General features: G+C 36.0%; 4 protein-coding genes across 10 annotated transcripts; 1 reads left to right on the top strand and 3 right to left on the bottom strand.

Annotated features, from left to right (window-relative positions):
- Nucleotides 1–773: 773 nt before the first annotated feature.
- On the bottom strand, nt 774–2342 carry LOC105953136 (uncharacterized). Of its 2 annotated transcripts, XM_088823877.1 has the most exons (4): nt 2137–2342; nt 1295–1495; nt 1147–1205; nt 774–954 (listed from the first exon to the last, which is right to left on the bottom strand). In XM_088823877.1, exons 1-3 carry the CDS (start codon nt 2245–2247, stop codon nt 1152–1154), a joined length of 366 nt encoding a protein of 121 aa, XP_088680003.1. In that variant the 5' UTR covers nt 2248–2342; the 3' UTR covers nt 774–954; nt 1147–1151. The 2 variants fall into 2 exon arrangements, with proteins under 2 accessions (XP_088680003.1, XP_012832222.1); XM_012976768.2 differs by lacking the exon at nt 1147–1205 and having other exon boundaries at nt 2137–2339.
- Nucleotides 2343–2777: 435 nt separating this feature from the next.
- Nucleotides 2778–4067, bottom strand: LOC105952816 (uncharacterized). The gene is made up of 2 exons (XM_012976393.2): nt 3838–4067; nt 2778–3083 (listed from the first exon to the last, which is right to left on the bottom strand). The coding sequence occupies exons 1-2, from the start codon at nt 3946–3948 to the stop codon at nt 2856–2858; spliced, it is 339 nt and encodes a 112-aa protein (XP_012831847.2). The 5' UTR covers nt 3949–4067; the 3' UTR covers nt 2778–2855.
- A 1655-nt stretch (nt 4068–5722) lies between these two features.
- SIEL (ARM repeat superfamily protein) lies at nt 5723–11206 on the top strand. 4 transcript variants are annotated; one of them, XM_088824933.1, is made up of 11 exons: nt 5724–6513; nt 6599–6679; nt 7149–7382; nt 7505–7696; nt 7956–8096; nt 8213–8302; nt 8514–8823; nt 8902–8995; nt 9373–10456; nt 10622–10704; nt 10824–11206. In XM_088824933.1, exons 1-9 carry the CDS (start codon nt 5869–5871, stop codon nt 10292–10294), a joined length of 2709 nt encoding a protein of 902 aa, XP_088681059.1. In that variant the 5' UTR covers nt 5724–5868; the 3' UTR covers nt 10295–10456; nt 10622–10704; nt 10824–11206. The 4 variants fall into 4 exon arrangements, with proteins under 4 accessions (XP_088681058.1, XP_012832223.2, XP_088681059.1 ...); XM_012976770.2 differs by having other exon boundaries at nt 10599–10704; XM_088824932.1 differs by having other exon boundaries at nt 5723–6513; nt 8514–8995.
- Nucleotides 11196–13461, bottom strand: LOC105953138 (vacuolar ATP synthase subunit D (VATD) / V-ATPase D subunit / vacuolar proton pump D subunit (VATPD)). Of its 3 annotated transcripts, none has more exons than XM_012976772.2 (3): nt 13099–13461; nt 12413–12451; nt 11196–12327 (listed from the first exon to the last, which is right to left on the bottom strand). In XM_012976772.2, exon 3 carries the CDS (start codon nt 12304–12306, stop codon nt 11521–11523), a length of 786 nt encoding a protein of 261 aa, XP_012832226.1. In that variant the 5' UTR covers nt 12307–12327; nt 12413–12451; nt 13099–13461; the 3' UTR covers nt 11196–11520. The 3 variants fall into 3 exon arrangements, with proteins under 3 accessions (XP_012832226.1, XP_088681060.1, XP_088681061.1); XM_088824934.1 differs by having other exon boundaries at nt 12413–12466; nt 13099–13276; XM_088824935.1 differs by lacking the exon at nt 12413–12451 and having other exon boundaries at nt 13099–13301.
- Nucleotides 13462–17558: the final 4097 nt, after the last annotated feature.

Genomic DNA, 17558 nt, shown 5'->3' with positions numbered 1-17558 from the left:
TCTCTTATATATTATATATAATGAAATACATCATTTAGGTTTTTTCATATGTGGGAGTTGACATTCACACACATTTAATCCAGTCAAATTGAACAAATGTAACATGGAACAAACTCCGCTAACAAGTAAATGCAACGTCATCGTCCACCGACCTAATTGAAGGTCAACTGCAATGGGCAAAGTCGTGATACCTCCCACTCATGTGGGATTGTAAACGCGTATGATGATCCTTAAAGTATAAACTTAGATTATCATCACATAACCAACTATAATAGTGTCTTTCATACACAAAGTGCACTGCATCCAAATAGAAATCACATTCACCTTTAATATTGTACAAGAAGTCGGAGACAAAACATAACCATAGAGATAAACATCCATAAGAATTGCATTGCCACTTGAAGCTATCTATTTCCGGTCAATGAACAACAAGAGGTCAAGAAAACAACAAGAGGTCAAGAAAGCAGTTGCAATCCCTAAATCACTATATAATGAAGCATAAAAACTAAAAAGATCGGGTAGCTTATGCTTCTTAAATCCAAAGATTTAGTAACTTCTCTTGCGGATATTAAATATATATGATCACAGATCAATAACATGACATACTAGAACCTACTAGGAACTATGAGACTGCATAGATATTCAAGTCCGAAAGATACTTGATTGGACAGAATCTCTCGTTGGCAATTAGCAAATCACATAAGCGCTAAGCATATTCTTTCGTAACGTCTAAACCTTAGTAAAAGCACCAAGTAATGCAAGTTCACCGAAAATTCATGATAAAAGATGCACATAAGCAACATAATACGTCCAAGATCCATAAATTAAAGTGGAGATACAACACAAATAATGCAGCAGAGTGATTTCCCTGAATACATTCATAGGATAGATATGATTAGGTAATTAGACATTAGAAACCTAGAAGGTTGAACCATTCCACCCAAAGTTGGAGCCCTGCAAAAAGAAAATCGATGTCATGAGTTGCAATAATAAGTCAGAGAACGCACGAGACAGACATTCAAGACACAAAAAAAAGAGCAGATTATAACGTTCAGTTGCAAACAAACGCAAGCATAGCAGAACTGAATAAATTCGTTACAGCTTAGAACCTCTAATCACGGCTCTAAAAAGTGAAAGTTCATGTACATGATTTAGTACTGGTGTAAAGCATGCAGACATTGTGCATGTTCTTGAATCTGAGAGGCCTAAACAAGCAGAAGAATGCAATGAGAAGATACTGGTGCACGTTTGAGACCGTTTTGAGCAAACAAATCGAGTAGTTCAGCTTGCTTACCTTGGTATCATAGAATTTGAGGTAGAATCGTGATTTTGGAACAGACAGCTTGGTCTCGAGTACGTTTGCAATAGCACCACTCAGTTTCTTGTTCACATCGGAGGTCAAACCTCCAATGGAGACCAGCTCCCCATAAGCAGCAGGCTCCTCCGTCCCTCCAAATGCCATGGGCACAGATCCCTTCAGCACAATCATCACATACTGCCCAAAACCAATAAAATTAGAGATTAACGCCTCCGTTTTTAACATGGAAAATCAAGATTGTAATCTTACATTAGCCAACAAAATAAAGATTATATGGAATGCGAAATAATACTTCTCAAAGCGAATACGTAATCAGTGGCTGACAATTTTGCTCTGAAAAATGTATTTGAGATGCTTCCATGTTCACAGAATAAATCTACTGTCTAAATATATACGAACATACAAACGATCCCTAAGTCTAGCAAACTAAAAAATGTAAGCACATAATCAAAATCCTCGATCTACAGTCACTGAGGCCTGAGAAGTATTCAAAGTAAATTATCTGATTTTCGCTGAATCTCGACCGTGCAATGCACATACTGCACCGGAAGGAGCATATCTCACCAACATAGAGAAAATTTCACCAATTTAACCCACTAGAATTCTACACATAAACACGTGTAATCGGAATTTTCACAAATACCACGAAAGAGGAAATCATATAACAAGGAAGGCGTCAAATCTTTCAACATAAACAATCAATTGCACATAAATCGACGATACCAAATACTATTGAGGAACAAAATACTATTTCTCGAATAAAAATTTCAAATCGGAAAAAAAAACAGTAAAAAGTAAAGTGTTGAGAAGGCGCATACAGCTTCGGGTTTGCCGATGATCTTGGCAACAGCGGAGGAGGCCTCGGAGAGGATGGAGGAGGTTTCTACGCCGTCCAGGCTCACGTTAGTGGAGAGGTTCAAACACGGCATCGTTTCGTAAAACCCTTGCTTCTTTCTCTCACTCTTTCTTCTTCAGCTGTGAGTTTACTCTTTTTGTGTTTGATTTCCACCGATAAAATGGAGCCATTTCACTTGTGGTTTGGAGTTGTTCTGCCCACATTGCCCCTGAACCATATTTTACCAATAATACCCTCACCTTTCGTACATTGCTGATTATTAATTATTAAATTATGAATTATATAAGTAAATCACATTTAATTTCATAATTTAATAAATTTAATACTAGCTAAATTCAAGTAATCAAACATCTTACCAATTAAACAATTATTTATTATGGAGTTAATCCAAATAAATATAATTCGATTAGTCCAATTCAATAGTTTTAGCACGAGCCCAAGTTATTGGGCCCAGTCCAATTCATTAATTTTTTTAATATGTGTCCAAGCTTCAATTTAGCATATAGTATTTAAGTATTAACCCATAGCAAGTCCATTTACAGCCCAACTCGTTCCAGTGATGTTGTGGGCTTTTGAGTTCTCAATCCATGTTATAAAAATAAATAAAAAAATTAATTCATGAATTTTATTTCAAATAAAAATTAAAAGTTACAAAAAATAATTTAAATAGTGTAAGTAGCATTACAATTTGGAAATTTTTGGGGCCATTGTAGCACCAAACACCTTGAGAATAAATCTGGTTCTAGGAATAGAAAGCGTGTTTTCTAAAATGGAACCAATTGTAATAATCAGCTTTCTCTTAACTTCAGTTTTAATTCCATCCATTGACACGATTTCAGCCAATGCAGCTGGTTCTTTGTTCCCTCCAAATGTAAGTGCTACTGATTCTTTCACCATAATCATCACAAACTGCAGATAAATAATTAATTAATTTTATTTTTTAAATAGTAATTAGCAACATATAATTTAGAAATCCTTGCTCTCCGCTTCACAACCACGATTAAGGAAATAATTGCAATTAAAATAATAGCCGCGCGCTAATCTCAAGATTAAATTATGCATGGTGATATATGTATAATGCAAGATAACATGAGATGAGGTGGCATCTTGATTAGTGTTAGTTTAATAATATTTTATTGATGTCCATCATAAATTTGTTCAGTAGTAGGGAAGGTGGCATGTGACTTGCTACCCTTTAATTTAACACTAAGTTATATAGCCAAATTATTGCTTGTGGTTCTCCCATATACTATTTATAATGATTTTTTTTTTTTTACCAAAAACTTAATCAAGGCAATTTCTAATTATAAAATATTTAAAAAAAAAATATTTATTAAATCGTGCTGCAAATTAGACTATTAGAGGAGGACAATATTTGAAGCTTCATTTTATGAAAAAAAATCATATATATTTTTTCAATAATTGGGAAAAAGATAAACTTAGGATATATATTAATTGGGTGGTCCAAATTAAAATATAATACATGATGACGGATATATCCCATTTTAATTTCCAATCTTCATTGTCAACATCCATAAAGTAAATTTATCAAATATCTATAGGTTCTACTGTATCTGTATTTATATATTATAGAGAGAGAGAGAGGGAGAGAGAGAGAGAGAGAGAGAGAGATCGAGAGAGAGAGAGAGAGAGGGTGACTTACGTTTTCGGGTTTTCCGACGATCTGAGAAACGGCTTTAGTGAGTTCGGAGAAGAGGGAATCGGTGTCGACTCCGTCGAGGCTAACGTTAGTTGAAATATCAAGACAAGGCATCCTCCTATATATTCCTCTGATTTTCTTGCGGCTATATATATAGATATATATTGTCTGTATATATGTGTTGCTAATGTGTTTGTGGGCTTATTAATATATTTTTGTTTTTTTGCTTTGACCTTCTTCTTTGCAACTGATGAGTATTTATAGACCTGGATATATCGTGTCACACTCACCCCACAAATAAATAAATAAAATTAATTTAATTACCAGTTTCAACCAAGGGTTGCTATTATATTTTTATGTTTTTCATATACAGCAGTACATATATGTTTACTGTCAACTTATTTAGAAAATATACATTTCATTAAAATATTGTTCTCATTTCTTTTTATTTCATTAGACGACTAGTTCAAATATTTTCAGTTGCATATACTATATATACATATATGTTTAATTTTTATTTATGGAAATATTCAATCTGCACACGTAAATTGACATCAACGCTGATTACTCGATCTTGGTGTATTATTTTATTACAAACCGAGTTGTGATGCATACACATGTGCAGTTAGTTAATTTTTGGGTGCTTAGATTAGATCGGCTCATTTAATTTGAATTATTCAAAAAGTTATAATGTATTGTGTCTAACAAAGTTGACTTTTTCCTTTTATATTTGAATCATTACTATGGCAATTTTAGTATATTCACGAATAATAATTGCGTGATTGTGATTTGTGTGTTTATAACTTTATATTATATAGAGACTCACTATAAAAGCAAAGACCATAACCCCAAAGGGCCACGCGCCCATACCCACTCATACATCACGACTCCGATTGGTCCTTCCAATTCCCACTGGGTTCGTCCCAAATTCACAATTTTTAAATTTAACGAGGGTAATTTTGTTTTTTATTAGTTTTTAGTTAAGTGCGTAAAATAACGAATTAAATTGTTTTTTCTTTCTTTTTTTCTTTACCGTCCAACCTAATTTTGACCAACCGATTGTATAGAATATTGAAATTTCACCTGAATTATGTAATTGTTACTTTTTTCACTTTTAATTATGTCTACATATTTCGGGTGAACATTCAATAGTGTATACGAACAGTGGGTCAAAATTGTCATTTATATATAAGTTCATAAATGGATGACATTTTTTTTTCTCAAAGAACGTACTACCTGCTATTAAAAGCCATGCCACTATTATTAAATTCACACACATTATATGTTTCTTGTGAATAAAAAATAAAAAATAATAATATAATTATAAATAGGGTAAATTACAAACACCCCCTGAGGTATGGTTAAATTACAAAAACCCCCCTTTTGTTTGGAGAATTACATCTACCCCCTCAACTATGATTTTTTCTTACCTTTATGGTGCCAAATTCAACATAGTCATCTAGATTCCGTGAAATGTGCTATAGTTTGTACTCTTTGTGTAAAAATACAGTTTTCGATGCACCACAAACTGATATATACAAGCTAAAAATCACATATTATGGTCATCTTGCTTCATAATGTAGAGTTTGAATGGGATAAAACGGGTACAAAAGTGATAATATTCCATATAATCTCGAAGATTCCACTAAATTTGATGAGTTGAGGGGGGTGGTTGTAATTATCCAAACAAGAGGGGTGTTTTTGTAATTTGGTCATACCTCAGGGGGGTGTTTGTAATTTACCCTTATAAATATCATTTTCTCTTGAACTTTTCTTTTATCTGGGTAGATAAGCCCATTGGGTTTGGAATTGGATATTCGTAATTTGACAGTCGGCCCAAATCGGAATAGGGGTGTAATTTAGATATTGTTGCTTTGTGTCAAGAAAATGTTTAATAGGGGTGCAATATGATAAATGCTTTATTTAGAGGGTGCAATGTATGAAATAGCTATAGTTGAAGGTGCATAGTGCTAATTAACCTAAATAATAACACCGCTCTTTCTTTAGTCTACTGCGATTCGCCGGCGACCACCGATGGAGCACCGCCTCCTCGCCGACGTCGTCTCCAAACTCGGTGAATTCCTTATTCTCTCTCCTAAATTCACAGACGCCGCTTTCTCTCTCATCAGCAACCCATTTACCTCCGAACAGAGCCTTACTTCCCTTCTAGAAACCCTAGTAGCGCACCTCCAAAACCCTGATATTAACCATGCCACACTATTCTCTCTTCTCTCCGCTCTATCAAACCACCACCCCCGCCTCCGCCACCGTATTTCCGCCGCCGCCCATGCTTTCGTCCTCCTCCCGACCACCGCCACCCCCACCTTGCCGCACGCTCTTTCCCTCATCGAACCGGCCGAGCTAACTCCGTTCGACCCGTTCTCCGACGAGTCAATGTTCCTTTCTCTCTGCTTCTGGCAGTGCGTGAAAACAAGGAGATGGACACTGAGAAATGTAAGTAAATTTCACGTCAGGCCGTCGGTGTTTCTTACTGTACTCCTGGGTTTAACGAAGGATCCGTATCCGTATATTAGGGAAGCTGCATTGGATGGTTTGGTGATGTTGAGTAATGGTGGTATTGTGGTGGATGATCGGAGCTTGATTGAATGCTGCTATTTTCGCTCCGTGGAGCTTCTGTTCGATGCGGAGAACTCGGTGCGATGTTCGGCTGTTCGTGCGGTATGATGTTGGCAGTACGAACCATGAACGATGTTTATACTATAGCTGTTTGATATGAAATAAATCTTTACCCGTTTGGTTTCAGGTCAGTGCGTGGGGGCAGCTGCTCGTGGCATTGAGCCCGGATAAAACTAAAGCAGATTGGTCCGATGCATTATTTGTGCAGGTTCCATGTTTCTCCTTTCTGGTGTAATTTACAAGTCGAGTATGCTAATTTTCGACGCTATGCAAATTCATGATACTTGGCTGGAGGCCGTACATTATACAGTTTCGGATTGAATTTCATGAATCCAAGCATGGACATCTTATGAATGTTAAACTGTTGTTAATATTTAGTTGTAGATTTTCTTGGAGTTGGCCTACTTAGAGGACTTAGGTATTGTAATACTTGGTTTAAAAATTCATGATTATGTACTCTCTCTCTCTCTAGGACTATTGCAATTTTTGCATAGAGAATTTGTTTTGAAGTATACGTGCCATTTTTATCTTCATGCCGTAAAAATTGTTGGTCTTCTTGAATTTGATTCATGATTAAAGATTTTGCTATTAATATTTTTGGGGTTATATTGATGGTCAGCATCTATTAAGTTCCGTTTGTTCTTATTTTAATTTTTTGTTGCATGATATTGCTACAGCTTTGTTTAATGGTGAGAGATAGGGAGATGGAGATAAGGGTTGCTGCCTTTAGTGCACTTGGAAACATTCGAACCGTTTCTGAGGATATCCTGATGCTAACCCTAGCTAAAAAGGCTTTGTCGGGAACCAATGAAAAAACATTCCCAGGCCAGTACACTGCTAAGTTATTTAAGTTACCTGCAACTGCTGCTGTATTTATTTTCGTTAATGGATTGGAGGATGAATTTTACCAGGTAACATCTTATTGCTTTTTAATCGTTCCATTCAAAATTTACTTGTTAAATTTCAATGCAAAGTTCCACTTTGTGCTTATAATTTCTGAAGAATATTCTGGTTGTTGTTTCTTTACTTTAAGGTGAGGAAATCTGCTTGTCATGCTGTGAAGAAAATGACAGTCCTCTCTGCTAAATTTGCTGGTGAGGTTGTTTATATATTGATGCAGATACTAAATGAGGATTCAGTGGTTGTACGTTTACAAGCTCTTCAAACTCTGCATCATATGGCTATGCATGACCATCTCAAAGTCGAAGAATCTCACTTAGACATGGTAAATTGTACATGCTGAGTTTTTTGATTCATCCTAAAATGCAGTATGATTATTTGGTGTAAAAGAATGGCGAATTCTTTTTTCATATCAACACAATATGTTTTGGGCGCAATACTATACCTGGTGATTCAATAATATGTTTTCTTGTTCCTTTGACTTTTGCATTCCGTTGTTCTATTTATATTTAAAGTAGCTAAGCTGATGTCTGATGCATGGATATGTATGTTGAGGGATTTAACCAAATTATAATTCATTGCAGTTCTTTGGTGCTTTAGTCGATGGCAACGCCTTGATAAGGTCTGCTGCGAGGAAGACTATTCAGTTAACTAAGTTTCAGAAGTTGGCAATGTTTAGATCATGCATTGATGTTCTTATAAAGAACTTGGAACTCTGTCCACAGGTTTGTTTCTTTTCACAATTCATTGCTCTTTTGAAAATCAATACGTAGGTGCAACTATAAGCCACTTACGGCTCCTTTAGCTTCTTCAAATTTAATCGCTTGATCAAACATTGCAGGATGAAGCTGATGTATTTTATGCTTTATATAAAATTGGTCGATCGCATGGAAAATTTGTGACCAAAATCATACATGAGGTTTCTCAAGAGGTCAGTAGATGTTCAATGTTTCTCCGTAAATCTTTCCCTCTGTTGCTACTTTCATAAAGAATGTTAATAATTACCGTTGCCCCCCTCCCTCCTTCCCTCTTACACACACACACACACAACAAGAAAAAAGTGCAAGTACTCGGTCAGTTAAAATAGTTAAAATCTGTACATGTTGTATCGTTTCTTATTTGATTTCTATGCATGATACCAGTTAGAGCCTTCTCCTTATGGCAAGTTGGGGTTTACCAAAGTGAGGACCATTGCATTATTGGTGCTGGCCATCTCAGCTCCAGTGTCACTGGAAAGGCAGATCTCCACTATTCGTCCAGAAATATATTCGTACGCGGTTACACTATTGGGTAGATTAACCCGTGGTCTTGGTGGTTTGACGGACCAGAATGCCCTTTTAGATTATTTATCTCACTGTAGCAGATTCACCGTTGGCTCTACTTCTGAATCTTTTGGAGAAGTACTGGATTTTCATTTGAAGGATAGTTATTTTCAATTACAGAAAAGGAGTGGTAAAATCTCTTCCCTTTTTTTCCTGTGCCAAAGGAATTTACCCCCACACTCATGCTTGCTGAATTTCCATGTTTCAGAAACAACCTGTGTGGAAATTGTCTTCCAAAAAATTGTAGATTTATGGCCACTGATACAACTTGGATGCATGAATGAAGTAATTCGAACATTGAGGTAAATGTTATTGTGCTCAAAACTATTAAATCCTTGCTATTTTAAAGTCAAAATAGTAATTTTCTTGAAGTGCTTAAAATGTTGCTTTAGTTTTATCTAATGCAACAAATACATGAATATCATTCGTATGGTGCTACAACATATTGGTAGGATAATAATTTTGTTCTGTATTTCATGAAGTTTTTTGACATTTAGAAAGGAAGCGGCATTGCTGTATAAGTTTCACATCCAACCTGTGATTTTGAATTTTTATTTTTTCAGTTTCTTGCAGCAAACATTCTACCCATACTCTGTATCTTTCCGCATGCTATGCGTTTCTAAGAATGCTTTTATATCCTATATTTGTAACTGTAACAGTGACTGGTTTGCATGTGCAGAAGTTGGAAAGAAGAGCTGCAATTTTTTTCTTTGGACTCACGACCACCTGCTGGTGTCTTGGTTTTTGCTTTGAAATACTTGCACGTCATAAAATTGCTCGGAAAGGCTTGGGCATGCTATTTTTCTAAGAGAAATCTCCACTTCAATGGGATAGGAATTTTAGAGGCTCTGTTGTGTAAAACAGAAAGGAGGCTAAAAGAAATGCTACACAGGTTCACAGGTCTGAGCAGAGGGGTGGAAATGCATATCCTAGAGCTAATGCTTGTGACTTATACATTGCGATTACCTTATGGAGGAGGGACAATCTTTTTTGAGGATTATACCAGCAAGGTTAATTCTGTGTTTTGTCGTGTGGAAAACCTCGGTAAAGAAGAATCAACTCAACCTTTTCCTTTTCTAATTGATCTTCAAAATATTTCACATGAAATCGGCAACTCGAGAGATGGGTTCATTCACAAGCCGGAACTGCTTCAGAAGTCTCTTAACCTTTTCTCCCTGAAACAAATTGTGGTGTCTGAAAAACTCGACTACCTTGATGCGGAAATTGATGTTTTCGACAACGATTTTCAAAACCCTCTTCCTTTCATTTCAGGGCTACCTGTCGGTATACCGTTTGACATCACCTTGCACAACATTTCTCTTGGGACCCGATTGTGGCTTGCGATAACTGATGGTGAAAAATCAACTCAGTTTGTTTTCCTGGATTTGCATGAGTTTGGAGGTTGCAATGAAATAAGGAAGTCCGCATTCGTCGCTCCTTTCTTTAGGACACCGAAAGTGAAACACTTCGTATTGAAGGTTTCTGTTGTCATGGAATGCTTGTCCGAGGGTCAACATTCTAAGCATCTCAACGGGCCAAAACAAAATTTTATTTACCTTTCCAACGGAAAAGAAATTCATCTATCCACGGCTGAAAAATAATTGGCAGTATCGTATGGCCGCTTGCATAGACTTGTCCAAAAATCTGTGTTGGCCGCTTGCTTAGACTTGTGGAAATCTCGGTGATACTCCGTTAGTTGCGGCTTTAAAAATTTGTGGTGGGAATATAAGACGATTTTCAAGATATTCTGCCAATAATCCCAGGTAACTGTTTTAGACATAATATCTTAGTTTAACCATATATGTTTTTATTTTTCCGTAACTACTGGGTTCTGACTACTAGTTCGGTGCAATTTGATTGAGAAATAACATTCTATTATGCTTTGCTTTTACCATGTTAAAACAGAGCCCTGTACCATGTTAAAACAGAGCCCTCTACTTCGGTGTTGGAAAATACACGAAAGTTATAGGTTGCCACCGATGCATCTCTCTGGGGGGCATGTTCTCTCAAGGTCAGCTTTTAGCAGTTTCATGCATATGATTGATTTTATTAGAATAGTGATTTCGACCAAATGCACTCCCTTTCCCTGTTACAAAACCTTAACGACTTTTTATTTATTTATTTTTTAAGGTAAATGAAAAAGAAATAAAGGGCAGGCGATTCCACGTGTTCTGCAATGTGTATCAATCAGTAAGGATGATGAGTCGACCCGAAGAGCAGCTATAATGTACAGCTTCAAGCCCTGCAAACATCTGTCGAGCACTCTCAAAGAAGTTCTAAACACGAATTCACTTGTTTTCGCCATGATTCAGTACATCGTAGTTTGTGCTCAGGATTAATCCATTTATTATCGAATTTCAGAAATAAACTCAGAAGTGGATCAACATACAGTATTTATTCCTTATGCTTACTAGACCAGCTTCACGAAAAGAATTAGCAAGTCTTTAGATATATAGTACATTGTTATACGAACATGTGGTTTCGATGAAATCAATAACTCAATTGTGTAAGAATACCAGCTTTGATTTCATAGCAAAATCCAAAAAATCCAAATAAATAAAGTGATGAAACAATGATCCAATAACATGATTAATCCGTCAAAAGAAGGGAAGCATTTACCATAATGACGGATCAATCAGTCGACAAAAAAATTACAAAACCCCTCATTATCTTCACAACGTGTACACACATTGAAGCGCAAGTACGAGCATACACAAAGCTTTTATTTCAATAAATATCCCACGTCCGCCAAATAAACATTATCACACCTAAATAAAAAACAACGAACCGAGCAACAGCCACACAGACACAGCATCAATCGAACATTTCAAAAGATGATGTCCTCGTCTTTGTGCATAGCCTGGGACAACATGTTATGCGCTGCGTTAATAGAAACACCTCTCTGCAAAGACATATCCTCTGCCAATTTCTCTTCGGCGTACGCCTTTGAAGCCTCCCTCTGCCTCTCGACCTCTCTCCTCTTGTAACCCTGTATCTTCTTCAACCTAAAGAAATCCTCTCTTTCCAACTCATCCAACTCTCCCTTGATGTACATTATCGTATTCTCCAAACGTGGCTTCACAACACTCTCCAACGCATTGACTCTCCGGTTTGTGGTCTTGATAGCTTCGTCGAGTGTCAAAAACGAGGTCTGGAGAGTAGCGAGCTCAACAAGCAGCTCAATAGCTTTCACATACGCTGCACGACAGGCTTGTACTTGCTGCCCACCTCTCGCTAGCCCAGTCAGGGCATTCTTAGTTTCTCCGTCCATGAAATACTCGAATTTCGGAAGTTTCACACCGGCGATATTCTCCTGGCGCGAACGGACTTTGAGAGATGCGGTTTGGACGTTTTCGCGGACAATGTGTTTGATATTCTCGCCCGCCACATACTTAGCTTCTGTGAGTGCGAATGAGGAGGTTTTCATTACGTCGCCCATGGATTCTTTTGTGGAGACAATTTTCTTTAGAATCTGACGGAACTGCACAGTTAGTGCATCGCTCTTCTTCTTGAGCAGGGCGTGGCCCCTTGTGGCCCCCACGAGCCGAGCTTTCATTACTCCGAGCATTGTCACGGTCGGAACGACAGTCAGGCGCTGGCTCTGTCCGGACATCTTGTCAAACTTTTTTGAAGGCTGTAAGAAATATGATTTACTTTAATCGACAAGGGGGATTTATAAACTGTAACATAACAGATAAAATATGGGAAAAGAGCATTACCAAATTCCTCTCTTATTCTTTATTACTCTTCCAATACACCTGAAACCGCAAAATCTAACTGAATATTCTTTATAAAATTCACATGTTTCTTAATCTGTATTACTCAGCAAAAAACAAATAGTGAAATAAAATTTCCAAAAAATATTAATTTACATTACTGCCCTTCTTTAACAAGGGCAAGACTTGATACAGCCAAATTGTCCAACAGGCAGAGATTAGAGGACGATGTTTTTCAACAATGTTTAGTATCCAATGAAGAGAATTTTGGTATGCAGAATTTAGTTTCTGATTTAAGAAACTAAATTTTGCCCTAAATTTTCTCACCAATGAACCAAATATATCTATCTACCAATCGTGATTTCTTTCAACTGTGACCCGGATTCGAAAAACAAAGTTAGATCACATAAAACCAAGTCCAGATCCGATTGAAGACCAATCCAATTCCAATCCTCAAAAAAAAAATACAAATTTAATTAAGAAAAAGAGAGACTTTTGGAACAACTGAACAATTTCGTCGATCGCATATGCTACAGACACACCTCAATCTAAATCCAGCGAAAAGAGTTGAATAAAAAACATAACACATGCCAACACAATTCAGATCCAAAATCCAATGATGAAGAACAACAGTGTATAAAGTCAGCAAATAGCGATTCCATTAAATAAAATTAGGTTTTAGAGAATACCTTAATTAGGGACAGACAATACTCCTCCAGGAACACAAACTCGATAACAATAATAATAATGAAATAGACCGAGAAATTGCGATTCAAGTGACGAGAGAGAGAGAGAGAGAGAGAGAGAGACTAGTTTAGAAAAGAGCGAGAAGAGGAGAGAGAAAGAAAGAAAGAGAGAGAGATGTACAACAACAACGGATTTATGTAGTTCCGAAGTAATTGTAAATTTTTGGAGTCTTTTAACTATCATAAAATTAAGTTTGTGACATTTTAATTTTTAATTACTCTAATAATTGTTTCTTTTTTTTAATTATTCGTCACATAAATAATTGTTTTTTTGTAATATATAATAATCAGAAAATCGTGATTGTTAATTACTTAATTATAGAGGGCTCTAGTTGAGATTATAACAGCGCCATGCCGTATATTAAAATCGTGCTCACCACATAGTTCACACATTTCATGCCACATACAATAGTTGAGTTTTGTCTTGTCTACACAAATATTACCTTAGGCCAAACTCCCAAATTCTTTAATTTTGTTTTTTTATATTAATAATCCCAAATTGTCATTACCGACATCCTTAAAAAGCTTCATTATCCAAAGACTTCAACAACTAAAAAAAACAAACAGAGAGATCGAACATTTATAAATTAGCATCTACGGACGAGGCCAAAATGTAAACTTGGTCTCGGTTGTTCAATCGTGTCCAAAAACAATAGCCGAGCCACAACATCTCCTTCCGATAGCCTTCAAGTCAGTTATCTTCCATCCTTCACCTTCTTCGTAACATTCAATCTGCATTTGCACGACACATTAATCAATCAATCAATCACCGTAATAAACAAGAAACCAAAACATAGTAAGAAGAATTGCTGCATATGAAAAGGTAGAAAAATTATGTCTTTTTTTCACCAATCCAAACACGCATGTGTTTTCTTGGGTTTTATTATGTATTTGAATCGATCAACCAAAAAAAAAAAAAAGGTACCATGTTAAAAACGATGGTGGAATGAGTTCAAGACCACCGTTCGACCGTTCGATACTATTCTGAATCTTGGCTCTTCACCGGTATCTAAATTGCAATTAGATGTACATACTCCATCCCGATGATTTTTTTCATTTGCAATTGATTCTTTTTTCTTCTTCTGCCTCCTCAATCCTTACAACCTATTTATTTATTTATTTATTTTAGGAATCTATTATGTATTCATGGGTAAATAAATTGTAGTAAGAAATTGAAAGACCACACTCTTTTAGTCCTTGTTATATTTTCAAAAGACCGTTTCCCATGCATTTTAAATGGTCATTAAGGATTGTCAAATTCTTTCATTTTTTTTTGATATTTATCCAGAAATTAACAAAGTCGGGTCTCAATCTTTTAAAGGTATCGTTGAAGCTACTATGGTCGAGGTTATTGCTCTTAGATCAGCTTGTATCTGGTTGCGTCAAGGTTTCACAAACATTCTCATTGAGTCGGATTGTGCCATTGCAGTCTCTATCATAAAATCCAACATACAAGATGATCGTTCACCTCTAAGAGGACTAGTATGCAACCTCATCTTTCAGCTACAATCCAAGTTATCTTGGTGTAGGCGTAATCAAAATGACGGCTCACATTTCAGCTAGGAATTCTTTTCATTTTGAGCTCTCGTATTCTAGGTTTATAGCCCCCAATTGGCGGATCATACCTAGAGGATCCATCCTATCAAATCCAACGAACCAAAATAGCCTTTAGTCCATATTGTATAAGGTATTGTCCGTTAGGTCTGTGTTCTAGAAACTTAGTCTAGATACTTCAATAAAAGTTCTAATATATTAAATTCTAGTATATTAAATTGTAGTCATTAGATTAATACAATCCTAATTATTGGTTACAAATTTCAGTTATTATAAGTAGGAGTGTTACTTACACCCACCAACATCATAAAATGCACACGAAAGATTCGTCAACAAAAAAAATCATGACAATCTGAGCAATTTGAGAACATGTAATAGTATTTCGTGACATTGTCCATATTATTACATCTTGTTTTCACTTTGTCTTGTTCCCATTCAAATATGTAGCTAGATGTTCATTGAATTTCAGAATTTGGTGATATCGGTTGAAATTCCACCAAATTAAAATTTTGGATGGCATTTTCCATATTATTATAGGTACTATTATTTCGACGTTGTCTTCTTATTCAAAACTTGATAGCTAAATGTGTAATAAGTTGAACGTCCAAGGATCCACTTTCCAAGAGTTGGATTGAATATTTCAAGTTCCGCAATGGCACCGGTGCTATTTTGGCCACTTATGGCAAAAAAAATTTCATTCAAGGACACAACAGCCAAGTTGGACTTCTTTTGGCAAAGGGATGTACGCAGAGTCCATCGATCAGTTACAGCATCGTAAAACTCAACTATAACTCAGGCAAAAAATAATATATTGAGATTGAAATTGATATTGAGAGAGATAAGAGACTACCTGTATCATAATAGGTTGAAGAACTAGAACCCACTCCTCCACCAAATACATATAATAGTCCATCTAAACTCGCAACAGGGCATGTGCTCGAACACACGACATCGGGTGAAAAGATCTCAATATATCAGCTGAAGGTGAGAAGTGTCCAAGGACGGTGTCGAAGATGACAAATCACTGTGTCCATCCACTATAAAATTAAGTGTCCGCCCACTATAAAAATTAATTCCCTTAAACTTTGGTAGCATCGGATGTCTGGTTTTTCAAAATATAACATGTTTGTGTTGCCCTTGATTGATATGCGCAAAAAAATATATTGTTGCTTCTAACTTGTTGAGTAAAAGCTTAAATAGAAACTTAATTGTGAGTGCAGACATTAGGGGTGAGATCGGCTCGGATCGGGTTGGTTTTAGCCTCAAACCAAACATGGAACTGAAATGGTCGGTTCACGAAGAACCAAAAACCAAATTGGTCGGTTCATGTCGGTTCGTTTCTAGTTGGTTTTTCGGTTTTTTTTTTGGTTCGGTTTTTCAGTTTTCGGTTCGGTTTTTCGGTTCGGTTTCTTAACGGTTCCGATTTTCGGGTCGGTTTTCAGCCTTTTTTTTCTCTAAAATAAATATAAATAAGCCCAAAATATTATGCTAAAAATAATTCAGCCATTTTGAACCAACAAAGTCCAAAAGAGTAAAAAAAAAGCCCAAAACTCAAGACAAATGAGTCCATACACAAAAAAATCACATCACAACATTAACAAAGTCAGGAATATATATTAGGCCCTATCAAAACGACGTCGTTTTGGGTGTGAACCGAGTGTGAACCGAAAAACCGAGTGTGAACCAAAAATTTCGGTTCGGCGAAAACAAAAAACCGTATATGCGGTTCTTGCTTCAGGACGGCATATTTCGGGTCGATTTTTCGGTTTTCGGTTCGGTTTCTTAACGGTTCCAGTTTTCGGGTCGATTTTCAGCCTTTTTTTTCTCTAAAATAAATCTAAATAAGCCCAAAATATGCTAAAAATAATTCAGCCATTTTGAACCAACAAAGTCCAAAAGAGTCAAAAAAAGCCCAAAACTCAGGACAAAATCAGCCCATACACAAAAAAATCACAAACAACATTAACAAAGTCAGGAATATATATTAGGCCCTATCAAAACGAAGTCGTTTTGGGTGTGAACCGAGTGTGAACCGAAAAATTGAGCGTGAATCGAAAATTTCGGTTCAGCAGAAATAAAAAACCGTATATGCAGTTCTTGCTTCGGGACGGCATATTTCGTATCGGCTTTTCGGTTTTCGGATTTTTTTCCTCACCCTTAGCAAGCATTACCAATTTGTTTTCCCAAATTTCTATCAAGCGTGTTTGCTCTTGCTTCGTGGCATATAGTTCTTCCATGTCTACATTGAACTGTATTGAACATGGATTGTACTTACAAGTGAATGAAAAGTGGGATATACGGATTTCTGCTGGACCGGCTCTAGTGCATAGACAACTTAGGCCTTAAGCTCCCAAACTATGCTTAAAATAAATAGGACTTCCTAAATTATGTATATTATAAATTAGGGCCTCCAAATTTAAAATAAAATTTTAAATGTTCATTAAACTAAATATATTTTATATAGAAAATATAATATGAGAATTAATAATTTTAATATTTGTACTTAAAATAGTAAGAAAATACCAAAAATATTTAATTTCTAATTAAAAAAATTAATATAAGAAGCCTCGAAAAAAAATTATTTGCCCAGGGCCGCATATGAGACATTGGGCTTGGAAACTCTAATTGAATATGGCAAAGCCCAGACTCTCTCCCCTATTCATCGTTAAGACTCTTCAACTACAAAATATTATAACAAACATTTAAATATTTTTTCATCATTATTACTTCAATTATAAATTTCACAAAAAAAAAAAAATTGAATATTTTTTTTGTTTGTTGATGAAAACTCAAGCAATCACATTATTCAAAAAAATAATATAAAAATAAAATATTGGACACATGGGCCA

This window comes from Erythranthe guttata, chromosome 10, assembly GCF_056151865.1.
Source record: "Erythranthe guttata isolate IM_541 chromosome 10, IM_541, whole genome shotgun sequence".
NCBI classification, from domain to species: Eukaryota; Viridiplantae; Streptophyta; class Magnoliopsida; order Lamiales; family Phrymaceae; genus Erythranthe; species Erythranthe guttata.
Note: the sequence above shows the minus strand (reverse complement) of the source record. Positions and strands in the feature narration are given on the sequence as shown.

Coding starts and splice junctions, on each gene's coding strand:
- LOC105952816 (XM_012976393.2), bottom strand. CDS start 3,948: ATGCCTTGTCTTGATATTTCAACTAACGTTAGCCTCGACGGAGTCGAC. Junction 3,084..3,837: donor TCGTCGGAAAACCCGAAAAC/GTAAGTCACCCT, acceptor ATTTATCTGCAG/TTTGTGATGATTATGGTGAA.
- SIEL (XM_088824932.1), top strand. CDS start 5,869: ATGGAGCACCGCCTCCTCGCCGACGTCGTCTCCAAACTCGGTGAATTC. Junction 7,383..7,504: donor TGGAGGATGAATTTTACCAG/GTAACATCTTAT, acceptor CTTTACTTTAAG/GTGAGGAAATCTGCTTGTCA. Junction 8,097..8,212: donor ACTTGGAACTCTGTCCACAG/GTTTGTTTCTTT, acceptor CAAACATTGCAG/GATGAAGCTGATGTATTTTA.
- LOC105953136 (XM_088823877.1), bottom strand. CDS start 2,247: ATGCCGTGTTTGAACCTCTCCACTAACGTGAGCCTGGACGGCGTAGAA. Junction 1,496..2,136: donor TCATCGGCAAACCCGAAGCT/GTATGCGCCTTC, acceptor GGTTTTGGGCAG/TATGTGATGATTGTGCTGAA. Junction 1,206..1,294: donor TCAAATTCTATGATACCAAG/GTAAGCAAGCTG, acceptor CTGCTTGTTTAG/GCCTCTCAGATTCAAGAACA.
- LOC105953138 (XM_012976772.2), bottom strand. CDS start 12,306: ATGTCCGGACAGAGCCAGCGCCTGACTGTCGTTCCGACCGTGACAATG.